Raw genomic sequence first — 14,942 nt, forward strand, 5'->3', positions numbered from 1 at the left:
TGCTTGGTGTTCTCTCACTGACGTTAACCATAGCTGTGAGTGTGACTGCACTCTGAGTCATGTGAGCCCTCCTAGGGATTTACAGAACTTGTGGGTGGTCTTGGGGACCTCCTACTAAGTTTGAAGTAATAATATTATGATAATATGGAAGAGAGAAGTCAGAAGCTCATGGGTTAGCTCTTGGCTGGAGATCAAGGCATGGGCCTATCAGTGATATGCATTCTCCCCAGACTCAATGTCCAGTACATCATGATATAGAGAACTGGAATAGATTCAATTAGGCACAAACTTAAGAAACTATCAAATAGGTTACTTTTCCCTGGATGTACTGACAGACAGGGTAACATGCTTTGAGATTTCCTAGACTTAGTTAGTGGTATAAACTAGTGCAGAAACACCAGGTCTCAAGTTAGTGGCTGTCCCAGCAGTCCTGCTAAGCTGGAGTCTACCTTTCACAGATGACTCTTGCTTGCCCGAGAACATGCCACATGCTTACAGCTTTCCACCATGTTGCATTTTCAATTTAAAAACAGCTAAATGAGGGGTCTTAAATGGATGGTTTCCAAGCTGCTGGGATAACAATGCCACAAACTCCACCAGATTTTATTAGAGTCAAATAACAGTATAAACCAGGAGGAAACTGTTTGCCAACCACAGAAACAGCAATGCCTCAAACTCTTGGAGCACCGAACACTATGCAGTTGGCTGAGAAAGGACCATGTGGCTTCAAATCATTTTTAGCAATTACTATGCTAGCTAGCTCATTGTTTTTTGGCAGATATGCCCTCCATAACGACAGAACTCAGCTGATTTTTCAATTTGCTGATCGGCAAATACGATTCTGGAAAAACCACCCAGAGAGCTTTCATGAAATCTGAGGCAGTGCATCAAAAACATGAGTCCATTTGTTACATCAGTCTTCAAAAGACAGACCCTAAACATGCCACCCAACATGTATCCCAGGAAGTTCTCAGAGGCTGATCCCAACCACCGGTGTCAGAGACAAAAAGCAAAACATTCAGGCTGGTGTTCTTTTTTTTCTCTTTCTCCCCAAGTTTTAATTTTAATTAACACAACAAGACTTAAATAAATGCATGGGCAACCACATGCTATTCCAACATGTCTTCAAACATTTATCATTTATCTGTGACAGAAATACTCTACATCCTTTCTTTCAGGTTTTCTGTCTCAGAATGCATAACTGCTTTCTCCTACCTAACTTTAACTTAGCATCCATTGATTGACCCTTTCCTTTCCTTTATCTTTACTTCTTGGAATTAAATTTGCCTTTTCCTAGGTAGAAAAGAATATGTTTTAAAATTTATTTACCATGAGATTCTCCAAAAGCATCATTGGCTCTTAATTATTATAAAAATAAAATGAGCATGTAGTGTCTTGTCAATTTCCTCTGGTAATTAATATTTAAGTGACAAAAAGAAACCTACACTTATACTCAAGTTTCATTTCTAAGTTGTGTCCTTCATTTCTACCAAGAGGCTAACTGTTGAATTACAGTAGGAATATGTCTTTTAGGGTGATTTCAAAAGCTGTCAACTGGATAATCCCTCCCACAAAGAGAAATATCGCCCCAAAGGAGAATCCTACAATGCATTAAATTCATCATGAATGATGTCTCTGAAGGAATGAAGGGATGCTAATGAGGATGGAGGGCGTCAGCTAGGTTCTGTAACCTTATATGTGTGTGAAAACAAATGCTCTGTTGACTTCTCTGATCTATGAAACCGGTGTTTCCAGATGCTTGATGAAGAGTTGTCTTAACCTGACGGTCTTGACGGTTAAACTAAACTTCCTTAATAGAGTTAAAATTGTCCACTACCTCAGCCAGATAAGTTGAAACCAATTCTATCTACTACATGGGTCTGAATCTCCATGGCTTTTCTATCTGGTAAGTTTTGTCTTTGGAGCATCTTGAGAGGATAGCTAAGTAAGGTTAATATGAAGAGATATTTTCATTGAACTTGAAATTTAACTGAGTGAAAATACCCCTTGCTTAGCTATCTTCTAATTGAAAATGCTGTGAGAAAAAGCAAATGTAAGCTGACCCGGTATGCTTTAAAATACTCCTTCCATCTGATAACTGGCATACAAAATAAGGTATGCTCTTACAACCCTGTGTTCAAGATAATGCTGTACAGGTGGTTGTTCACAGAAACTTCTGGACAACAGCATCCCATCAGCAGGGAATGTATAAGGAATGCAATGTCTCAGACAATGCTGTGGGAAAAGGTGGAATGGATTGGCAATAATCAGTCTCAAACCCTCCAGGTGACTCCACTGACAGTTTATGAACCACAGATGCAGAAACTGGATCCCTAGTTCTGCAGGTGCAAAGATTGGCTGGAACACTGAGCTCTGCTCCTGCTCAGTAGGTGACCTTCAGCAAGTTACTTAACATTTATAGGCTTTAATATCCTCATCCATAAAGTGGCAATGATAATAATGCCTAACTCACTGTAACACTGGTGATAATCTACCACATAAGAGAGTTAGCAAATTCTTGGCGTAACATGGGGAAATCATTAAATGCAGGCAATTATTTTCTCTGCTACAGAGTGATAGCAAGTTTGCTCATTCATATATAAAATTTGTATTTATTCAGCATTTGCCACACATGCACATTAGAACCATCCCACTGCCAGAGGTCCACTCCATAACAAAATAGAAGGCATAACTGCCTGAAGGTGGGGTCAAGACTCTTAAAGAATCAAATATGCAAACAAAACTATAGCCGCTGCCTGAGGACCAGTGGCTGCAAATCTGTAAGTGACTGTCGAAGTTCTGGCAGAAGAGCCACTTACCCTCAAGCCCTATTGTGTTCATATCAAGTCTTTTTCTGCTTTACCTATCTTCTTAGGAAATATAGATCATGTGTATTTATCTACATTGTCAGTGCATGTCACATGCCAGCCAGAAGAAAGGTTGAAGTTGATGCAACAGGCAAAGGGTTGTAATTTTAGTACTGATACTTCTGATTCCTGAATGTGGACCTGAACAGGGTCTGTTAAGGTAGAGGAGAAATTTTACAGCCATATATCCACCACAAACTCTCCAAGCGCATGCGTCTGGATACAAGGGGGCTAAGCCGCAAAAGCTAGACAGAATGGTTCCATTTTCCAAGGCAGAAAAGAACTTGGGCAAAGCTTTTAAATAAATTAAAAGTAACATTCTGCCTTTTATCTACTCTTTTGTGATCAATATGAAATGACAAGATTGGTCTCGGGCCACTGACCTGGAGGCAGGAGTCTATGGAGACTCACCAAGTAGCCAGCAGACACTACGGCATGGAACAGTGCTTGGAAAAGAAAGAAATGCACATGCGCTTTAGCTAGACCTCTAATATGTCATCAGGAGTGACAGGAAGATTGTACACTGGCCATAGACTCTAAAAGCCTTATTAAAGCAACAAACAAAATGATCCTGGTAGGGAAAGAAACAACAGCAAAGTATGATGACACATAGGTATGAATACACGATCTATGCTGAGTTAGGTAAATTTTGTGACTGAGAAGCCAAAGCACAATAATTGTGATGTAACATGGGTACCGGGCACCGTGCAATGCTTCTTGTACAAGCTTTCATTGAACCTTGGCAGGCATCTCTGTAGGCCCAGCAATAAACCTTGCCTGCTCTACGGTGCACAGCTGAGAGGCAGCCCTCTGCAGCACAGAGCTGGGGCTAACTCTTCTCACTGATGAAATGAGATATAACACTGGGAAATGAAAGCGACGACTCTCTAAGGCTTTCAGGGTTAGTTGCAACATCATAACCACTTGATTACTTTGCCTGGGGGAAGCTAGAACAATACCAAGTGGCACCCAATCACGTTTTTGGTGCTGGCCACTCTGGAGAGGAACCAATTGTCACCAGGAATCTGAGTAAACACGTTGAGAGCAAAATTGTCGTCCTTTCTCATGCAATCTTTTGGGCCTTCAACGGAAACCCCAGACATTCCAATCAGCTCTGTTCAGACTTCTGACCAGCAGAACCAATAAGATAATAGTCGCCATGAAGAGAGCTCTGGGGGTTCTGTCATACAGAAATAGATGATTCACATGGGTGAGCAAGGCCATGTCACACTGTAGTAGAGGAGAGTTTATGGGACACAAACACAAGCATATTAAGGGAAGCCATGGGGGCGGGGGTTGAGTAACTTTACAGATTTAAGAGTCCTGACTCTCATTTGGTCACAAAATACCCAAAAGATAATCTTAGGTCTACAATCTGCTTCCTGTCCTTTTCTTTATGAGAGCAGTAGTAACTCAATAAGAACTTTTGAAGTATTCTAGCACTATGTTTATCCTGAATGTCATTTCTAGCTCTGTCTTGTTTTTTCAGCCACTACTCGGTGAAGATATTAGAAGTTCATGATGGGCAGAATTAGCATCCCTCCCAGGATCTCTTATAGCACATAGGTGGGGAAAGGATGCTCTGCTCATTGATAGGATGTGCATCAACCTGCCAGTGTGGCATCTCAATTCTACCAGGCTGAGTGAGCTTGGACCTGAGCCTCATATTCTTCGTTCTTATGGCATAGTTCATGTTAATACAGATGTATATACAAAAATCAGAAAAGTGCTCACAGGATTCTTAGTCCATTGATTAGAACACAGTAGCATTCAGCAAGGGTAACCTAGCAGAATCATTACCAAGTGCATGCATTTTAAAGGATCCCAGCAAACCTCTTCCCGCAACCTTTCTCATTCGAGGCTGAGAAAACCCAGTGGAAAACAAGGAGCTCTTCAGGTGAAAAAGGAATGGCAGCCTTCAGTCAGCAAGTAGGCCTTGGTCAAAAAAGAGGCAATTGGCCAGTGAGATGTCTTATAATGTAAAGGTACTTTCTACCAAACCTGACAGCCCAACCCAAGTCACATCTCCAAAACCCACATGACAGAAGAAAACAACCTGACTTCCATGAGTTGCCTTTGATTTCCTTGTTGTTGAGTGTAAACACACACACACACACACACACACAGAGAGAGAGAGAGAGAGAGAGAGAGAGAGAGAGAGAAGAGAGAGGGGCAGATGGAGACAGAGAGACAGAATTAATAAATGTAAAATAAAACCCAAAGTATCAGCAACACAAAGGCAGGAGTTCCAGGATGCTGAAGTGGTAGCCCTCATCTGCCCAGGTGCTCATTCTGTCTCACTAGTACAGCGAGAAGAAGAGGGGAGTGTGGTGCCCTCCCTTATCCAGGGAGGCAAGCAAAGGCAGTAGTGTGTCTTTCCTGGGAGAAGTGTGACAAGGCGAAGACAGTCCCCTCACCTGGCATCATAAACACTCAGTCATATGGCGGCACTTTCCCTTTCCACCTCGTTTCTAAAGTTCTTAAAACCACTCCAATGTTATCTGAACAGACAAAGCCCCATAGCTCCTGCTAACACGATTCTGACATCCCTCCTTTGTGGTTCATCCCTTCTCTCTCAGAGCTAGCAAGCTGCCATATGTCTCTGTCCCCTCAGATGACCCTAGTAAAATCACTACTTGATTCCTGATCCCTTTGACGTTCACATGGCGAGGGGGGGCAGTCCTTTCTCTTCTCTTTAAACATAACAGAGCTCTCATGTACGATTCTGCTGGGATTCTAAATATTTCTACAACCTTCCGTCTCTAGATAAATCCAGGAGAATGAGTGTCCGGAACCATACCAGCCAAATTTCTCCACCTCCACATAAGCATGAATCTCCAGCAGTGCAACAGCCCGAGTTCTTACAGGGATACAAACCATGACCCAAGTAGAGCCTTCCCTTAGCTAACCCTCAATACAACAGAACAAATTTATCATCAACATTAATGACAGAGTGCAGAATGGCTGGTGAAGGGTCCCACCATTGTGGTGGTTTGAATGATAGAAAATCCCCTTAGGTTTGTGTATTTGAACGCTAGGTTCCAGTGGGTGGTGCTGTTTGGGGATGTTATGGGTCCTTTAGGAGGCACAGCCTGGCTAAAGGGAGTATGTCACTGGGAGACTTTTGAAAGCATAGTTTCATTCTGCTTCCAGTTCATCCTCTGCTTCCCATTTGAGACTGATACATGACCTCTGTGCTTGCCGCACCTGCTGCAGTGTTCATTGCCAAGCCTGTATGCCACTATGGGCTTTCCCCCTAGAACTGTAACCCTAAGTCAACTTTCTCCCATAAGACATTTTTCATCATGGTGTTTTCTGACAGCAACAGAGGAGTAGCTGATATGAGCAACAGGGGTGAAGGGCCCAAGACACGGGAGGCCAAAACTTGATGCCAGAAGGGAAGATGGGGCAAACATCTAGTTTGTCTGTCCGTCTGTCCTGGTTTAACATCTGTGGTACAGACTACTGACCCAGAGGGCAGAAGAGCAAGGTACTCAGAAGCCAGCAGGAATGAAAGGCCAGGATCCAGGAAAATATGTGAAAAACAGGCAAAATCCTGTGGCTGTGTGTCTTTTCATCAGTTGGAGACGTGTGGAGACGAGATAGGGATTATAAAACGCAGTGCAGTGGAAAACACCCTGGCAACACTTAGCAATAAAAATCTTCAAGAAAGAGAAACAGCAACAAGAGAAAAAAGGGCTTTTTACAGCTTATAGAGCAAAGTGGTGACATATGGATTCATGATGGAGAATGAGTAATGTGTTGCAAGCCATGTTTCAGTAGTCACGAAGCAGAAACTCTAAGACTAGAGAAGTGCATGCCCCAAGGAGGCAAGGTCAAGTGTACTTGCACCTTGCTCATCCCAGCGAGTTCAGCAAGTTGCCCATACTGACTTGCTTGCACTTAAACTGGCTTCCTTGAATGGGTCAAACATTTCCTAACACACGTTAGGTGACACTTGCCAGCAGAGTAATTTCAATGATGTGCAAGGCCTGGCATCATCATGAACTCAGGGCACAGAGTTTAGCAGAGTGGAACACAATTTCAATAAGGTCTTCATACAGCACAGAACTGGACAACATGGCCAGAGCCAGCTCAGCACTTACCATGTACCACATACTTGGCCACTTGGGATCATTGAAGTAGGTCGACTGGGCATGACTGAGGTCGTAATCCCTCTTGGTTCGTTTTTTCACCACTTGCTGTTGGATCCACTCCACCTTCCGAGAAGAGAGACATCTGGTGAGTGCTAAGCCTCCGTCACAGTTCACATAACAGAAATGGCAGGCCAACGCATCTCCTGTTTTCTGTCAATGCTGTGTAAGTCAAACTTTATCATGACAATTAAAATCTCCAAGTCCATGTGACTCTCTGGAAAGCCAGTTCTCTTTTATTTCAATATAAGCAGACATTTTAGTCTTTTATAGACCAATAATTTAATCTCAACACCAAGCCCATTTTTAATATATATATATATATATATATATATATATATATATATATATATACACAAAAACATGTCACTCATAATTTGTTCTAAAGTGACAGGGATAATTTTTAGGGTGTATTTCCATTTGTTGTAAAAGTTGGCAAGCTTTTTCTATAGAGGTTCAATACTAAATATTTTAGGCTTTGTGGGTGCATGCTTGATATAGCTGTTCATTCTACTCTTGTGGTAGTATAGCTAAAGCATACCGGAATGATACAGTGGTGTTGAAGTAAATTGTCATAAAGAAAACAGACTGGATTTGACCCATGTGCCTCTTCCCTTTACTATGAACATATTCTTAAGTATTTTGGCTTCAGTTTTTTAGGGGGTTTGTTTGTTTTTTCATTTGTCTTTTTGAGACAGCATTTCACTGTATAGCTCTGGCTGGCCTGACCTTGCTTGCCAGAGTTTGAACTTGAAACAGTCTTGCCTCTGCTACCTAAATACTGGGACTGTGGGTATACACCACTGCAGCTGGCTAGATCTACATGGATTTTAAAAAAACACAGGATGGTGGAGGAACACTACTAGGTGAATCAAAAAAGAAAGAAAGAAAGAAAGAAAGAAAGAAAGAAAGAAAGAAAGAAAGAAAGAAAGAAAGAAAGAAAGAAAGAAAGAAAGAAGAAATGCATGCCCAACTTTTATCTCTGGCACAGACTACAGAATCGGTTTCTTGAGCTATGAGCACCCTGCCAGCTCTAAACTTCAAAACCGCAACATTCCAGAAAAGCCCTAACATTTAACTACGACCTTTGCTTCAACCATGAGTTTAACACAGCATTTGTAATCTCATGGCAGAGCTATTATATAAGGATTTTTTAAAAATGGACTATTATGGCAAAAAAGAAAAAAAAAGGAGAGGGCATCTCAAATGCAGGCTTAGCACTGATGTCATTCTTCAACTTGAGGAGGAATGCTCCTTTGACAGCTAACTTTGTCAAAATATTTTGAAACTTCCTATCTAGCCATTTATCTTTGTTTTCACAAAGTCAAAATTGGAGTAGGGACATCATGTAGCTCAGGGCTATAATCCCTTATCTGCCCACACAAAGATTCAACATCTCTCTCTCCTACTTGACTGAAGAATTGAGAAAGGACACAAAGGTGTCTTTCTCAATCAAAAACAGAGAAGCCAGAATGGATGTGTATATATCACTTATTTACATGAAATATTTCACTTCTTGGTTCTAAACCATCTTTCTAAGGAATGAAGTCCTCTATATTATTCATTCAATAAATATTAAGTGGCAGATGCTATTCTGGGAATATGAAGAGGAGTGAGACAGATGTGAAGTTTTGAAAGACGTTTTTGTCAGAGAAATTTACCAAGTATTTTATTATTCTTAGATGCATAAAAATATAATTATCTCTATATAGATTCTCAACGCAGGCACATTTATGACAAGTTTGTGCGGCTTATATTTGCAAACTAAATCTAAAATTACTATTTATGTATCCCATTTGAACAAGGGTAAGCAGGTTCATATTTACATGCTAATCCAAAGAAGGATTCAGATCCGTTTAAATAAAACTTTTCGAAAGTAGAACCTTCATCGATTCTAAAGGGCCAAAGTGTATGTGTACCTGCTAGTCACAAAGATATTAGGGACTAAGATATTAGTCACTAGAAATTAGGAGAATTTACTGGGGTGAAGCAGATAGTTTTGCCCCTTGTAAATGCATGCTTGCTTCCTGGTTGTGTACCCAAGTAAGACAGGTGGGGTTGTAGGAGAGAGAAAATTAAATGGTGGTCATTTTCCTAGATGAATTGAGGTACGAAAATAGAACAGAATACCTTAAAAAACAGCCCCCCTTCTGGAAATTTATGAAACAAAAATGTTAGTTACATGGCAGACTAGCTTAGACAGTGACACAGCAGCCGGGCATCTGTGTTTAACTCTAAGTCAGTCTACCTGACCCCAGGGCTGCTATATTCAAAAAGAGGCCCAGTGGGGTATGTGTGTGCATGTAGCATCAGATACCATGTAATTTGCCTTGCTGCTTTATGGGCACAAGCCTTTGGCTAGAGAACAAGGAAAGCACCTCTTAGATCACAAATTCTCTATAACTGAAAAGCCCAAACTTAACTATTTTCTACCCATCCACCCATTCATCCATCCATCCATCCATCCATCCCTCCATCCCTCCACCGCTGTCCTTAAGTTCTATAAGGAGAATTCAGGGGTATTACATTATATACATTTTTAATCTCTTGCCATGAAGCTTACTGCAAACAGAAAACACTGACACTTATTTTCATCCAACTCTACACAACCCAGAAGAGAATAACATCCTATCTCTCCACACACTTCACCTCAGTCCCATTACAAAGTGCAGTGGATTCAGGACACCTCCACCCTCACTCAGACCTCCTCTCCCTGTGCAGGTTGAGTGGACACTGGGCTTTCACTGCCTAGCATCTCTGTCATCTGCTCCTTCTTGACAAGCAAACACATTAACTGATGACTATGAGACGTCTACCCCATAAGCACAGCTAAAGTTGTGTCTTAATTTCAACATATGCCAACTTATTGCTCCTATCCATGGGGTAGTTTATCTCCAACAGAAGTCAAAAGTTTTATAAAGGGAAAATATATTATAAACCATTGCTTAAATGCAAATGGGAAACAGATGATAGTATCAGTTTTAAAATGTATCCCAACAGTGAGGAGGATATAAGTTCTCTACATAATAAAATACAGTGGAGCTAATGACTAAAACAGATACATCAATGATTAAAACAGGAAGGAAAGAAACTGACCTCCAATCCATAAGACAGCACAAACTAAAGGTGCTATGCCAAATCATAGGGGAATAACAGAGCACTCAGCAAATGAGTGTGTCTGAACTGCAATGAACATATAATGTTGAAGGTTCATCTAATATCAGGATCGACTGTAAATGAATTAGCTATTTAAATATAAGATATAAAAAAGTTAAGCACAGTAACTAAATATTTCTAAATAGGTCAGCTTTGTCTTATACATAGCCTATGTCAAGTAATTCATTGTGATGACACAGTGACACATGACAGCAAAAGCCACCTAAGACTGAACTGTGAAGTCTCTCTTCCAAACACAATGTAAAGACTGATCAGTTATAGTTAGTACTGTAAGTACAGAGAAGAGTGGTGATCATATAACGCATGGGTGGATGCAATGATGTACGGTTCTATGAATGACTAACTGCAATATCTACAGGAATGGCAATGAGAAATTTTACTGTGTACTAATACACATAAATATGCAAAGTTACATACTGAAATAGCAAATGAAAACTGTACCTACAAGTGGAGACACAGTAAAATCTATGCAAATAGTAACACATGTAATGGAGGTTATGAGTAGTCTCGTACATTTGCCATCGGACACCTGGTAAGATCTCTGGGTACAATGACCAGAGAGAGAGAGGGGGACATGCCTCCTAGTTCTGGACACTAGCCACATACCCCTAGTCTTTATTTTATAAGGAATAAAATTTTTGTTTAAAGGGACAGAAAATGGAGACTGATGCCACAGCTGGAAGTGATTTTTTAGTCATTCCAAGAAGATGCAAAAGGCATTTAGAGAGACAGCCAGTAAACAGACTCACACCTCTAATGATTTCCCTGACTGGAGCAGTTTCCAGTGAATTAGTGGGAGCCCATGCTTTGTACCCTTTTTGGTTCACACTAGCGAAATAAGGGAAGAGAGCATAAAATTGTTAGTCCTCTGCCCTCTGTTTTTCCCTCTCTGACTTTGAAAACAAAATGCATAGAGCTAGCTAGATTAGAAGAAATAAAAGTGTGTGTGTGAGTGTGTGTGTGTGTGTGTGTGTGTGTGTGTTTCCTATGACAAAGAAAGCCTGAGGAGGATACTTCGGTACCAGTTCCCAGGCCCAAATATCTCAATAATATTCTGAAACTCTGGTCACAAATGGTAATTACACGGATATAAAGAGGTACACTTTTAATCCCAGCACTCAAGATGCAGAACCAGGAGAATCTCTGTGAGTTTGAGGTCAGTCTGGTCTACAAAGAGTCCCAGGCCAATCAGGAGTACAAAATGAGGCCCTGTCTCAAAACAAACAAACAAACAAACAAACAAATAAATAAATAAATAAAACCAATAAAAATAAAAGAAAGGAAAGAAGGAAGGGAAAGGAAAGAAAAGAAAGTAAAAGGAAGAAATCAGAATTACCAAGTGAAAATGAATAAAGAAATTTTGTAAAACAATGTATTCAGAAAAAGGGTATTCCATTCTTCGATATTTTTCCCTTTGAGTAAATTATAAGTGAGTTATTAAATACTGAAATAATGTTGTCATTCTTTTTTAAGGAAAATAGCAAATGGTTTGCAGTCCCTGTGTTTCAGAGAGCAACTTGTAGGCAAATAAAGTGTTATGACTTATTTAATGGAGAATTTTTTACTTAATCAGCTCAGAATAGGCATTTTAAATTTATTCAGTAACTGTAAATACTGAAGGCTTATATAAAAATACATCTGGTCAAGAATACATGAGATATTTTAAAGATCATTGAGAAGGAAGTTGTGAAATAAATATTGCTTGTGTATATATGATGGAGAGATGGCCTAAGGGTTAAGAATGCTGCCTGTTCTTTCAGAGGGCCAGGTTCCAGTACCCACATGGTGGCTCATACCCATCTGTCCACAGGGTGTCTCAGGCCCTTTTTGGCCTCTGTGGGTTCCTGACACTCACATGGTACTCAGATAACCATACAATCAAAACATGCATATACACAAAATAAAAATAATAAATAAATATTGAACCTATGCATGAACTAGTACAATAGAGACAATATACACCATGCTTAAAAAGTTGACTCTCCCATAAAAACTGTATATTTAATTGGCCTATTCTGAGAGCCAACATTTTAGAAATGTATGATTCAATTCAGTTTTGCTCCATTGAGTTTAATGGGAAAATCCATAGCATTATTGTTAGGAATTTAGGTCACACTTCTGCACCCTTAGTCCACTCCACTATTGCTTACACTCCTCTCCACATCTAACTTATTTTTCCCTTCCTCTCTTTGGTTTAGGTAGGAAAGAGGAAAAACTACTGGTTACATCAGATAGAAGCAGGAGAATGTCCTCCCCATTTTCAAAGCCTTTCCTTTGTCCACTCTCCTTCTCCCTCAGAAGTACCCGCTTAGGCACCTACTTCCTGCCACCTACTGTGTGGCAGGTAATGTGTTAGATGGAACATAACATCAGTAAACAGACGAACAAACAAAGAAAACTTCTTGCCCTCAGGAAGTTTTCGTTTTAGTGGAGATGAGACAGTGTGGTTAAATAAATAGATTATAGCATCGATTTTAAACTGCTGTATGGCACAGAAGGAAATGATGTGAGGAGGTAATGAGTGTTTATGGCAGAGAACTATCTTAGGGAGGCAGGCAGGGAAAGACTCCTGGGGAGACCAGACACTTCAACAGAATATTAAATAACAAAGAACTGGCTGCATAAAGAGCTCAGGGAAAAGTTAATAGGCTATGTGACTAGGTAACACAAACATAGCAGAATAATGTCCATTTGTGTATTTTCGTCTTTAACTCCTCCATACAATATAGATGCCTGCATAATCCCACACAACCTCCATAAGACACACTCATTCTGTATTTGACCACTTAGCAATAAACAACAAAGGAGAAGGCAACACAAACATCACGGAAGCAGATTTCGATACAGCTCATTGGCCAGTTCAAAACTCCAAACTGGAAAATGTCTTGAAGGGAACTGCAAGTTCACAGTAAGCGCATCCCCAGAGGGTGAACACCAAAGTGCTCCCCAAACTCAAGGTTCCTACAGTACTTACTAGTTTGTATTTTAATTGCATGGTTTCTTTGCTGCTTTTAGAGAAAGAAACTGTATGTTAGTATCCATAGTGCCAAAGGTAATGGTTGGTAACAGGTTCTCACATACAGATGTGCACGGAGAGATGTTTTTACATTGAATTATCCCATTTTCTTGGTAGATATGTCTAAACTTTTTGTTTTAGTAAAAAACAAAACAGTAGTAAAGTTTTAAGAGAAAGGATGCAAAATGCAAGCCAAAAGTCTAGGCTTAATCCTACTACATAGCAAAGGATGATTTTGTATTCAAATGAGATAGTAGCACATAGATAACAATGAAGAGCATGCAAAAATATTAGGGATACATTCCATTACCAGCCCTTCATTTGTTAAAATCAACTCTTCTATAGGTTTTTTTTTTTTCCGTCGGCAATGGAGCCACTACCTCCACCTCATCAGTGTGTATTTCAAAAGCCATAAAAGGCCACAAATATAGATAAATGGAGAAAACCAAAGAATATTCAGAAATGGAGAACTGGTATATGACCACAGACATAAGCAGTCACTTCAGAATAGGCCCTGAACAAAGGCTGAACAGACACAGTGAATCTGATAGCTTGCCAGTCTCACAGACCAATAAAAGATATTGCTAGCATATTAATGTTCATTGATGAGCCCATAGCCAAAGCTCACAGCAAATAAAACACACATTTGAAAAAAAATATGAAAGGAAATAATGAGCAAAATAATGATCAGAATCCTAGTGTTAAAATCAAACAGGAAGAGGCATTAAACTGATGGGAAAAATTACAGCATATTTCTTTAGCACCTAAACACTGAATACTTTAAACACTGAAAATTTAATATTCTAACATCAAATATTAATGTTTAATTAAATTTACTTATATTTAATTAAATACTAATATCACAACTATAAAAATTTAATAAAACATTAAATTTCAAGTACCTAAATGAAGATGGCCTATGCTGGCCACTAGCAATAATACTGGAAAGTAATAAATTTTTTCATTTGCAAGGAAGATCATTCTTATGATCTTATTATATGTATATGCATATATGTATCTATATACTTATGATATATACATATTTGTATACATACAGTTTGCTTGACATCAACTTCCTGGGAACAATCACCTCAAAAGACTTAAGATTAACTTTCTCTTTGAGGTTAACACTCTTTAAGCTTCCTGAAGAATTCATTGAAAGCCAAACATTTTTTTTGTCTCAAGTATATATTTTCTTTGGTACAGTGTCATTCATTTGTAGGAAACATTGCTACATTTACTAGTTTCTGTTGCTGTGATAAACACCAGGAACAAAAACAAGGAGGAAAGGGTTTACTGCAGTAGCACAAGCCAGGAACCTAGAGCAGAAACTGATGCAGAGAGCACAGGAGAACATTGCTTACCGGCTTGCATATAGGCTCAAGGATCTTGCAGCCCAGTACCCTCTGGTCAAGGAATGCATCATCCACAGTGGACTAAGCCTTTCCTACACCATCAACCAAATGTCAAGAAAATGTCCCACAGACAGGCTCACGAGCTAATCTGATGAAAGCAATTACTCAACTGAGGTTCCCATTTCCCAGATAAGTCGAGGTAACAACGAAAACTAACCATCATATTTTGAGGAGAGTTGAAATTAGGTCTTCGTTGATAGTCTGATAGAACTCTGCACTAAACCCATCTGTTCCTGGACTTTTTTTGATTGGGAGACTATTGATGACTGCCCCTATTTCTTTAGTGGAAATGGTACTGTTTAGATCGTTAATC

The 14,942-nt window shown here is 39.7% G+C and overlaps 1 protein-coding gene across 4 annotated transcripts in view; it reads right to left on the reverse strand.

Annotated features, from left to right (window-relative positions):
- The window catches only part of Pcsk5 (proprotein convertase subtilisin/kexin type 5), a 405,046-nt gene that overhangs the window by 312,207 nt on the left and 77,897 nt on the right, over positions 1-14,942 (reverse strand). For all 4 annotated transcript variants that reach the window (XM_029535426.1, XM_029535430.1, XM_029535432.1 and 1 more), the window contains exon 3: positions 6,974-7,087. In XM_029535426.1, the coding sequence (XP_029391286.1) occupies positions 6,974-7,087 (114 nt within the window). The remainder of the gene's footprint in view (positions 1-6,973; positions 7,088-14,942) is intronic.

The sequence above is a fragment of the Mus pahari genome, chromosome 1, assembly GCF_900095145.1.
Source record: "Mus pahari chromosome 1, PAHARI_EIJ_v1.1, whole genome shotgun sequence".
NCBI lineage: Eukaryota > Metazoa > Chordata > Mammalia > Rodentia > Muridae > Mus > Mus pahari.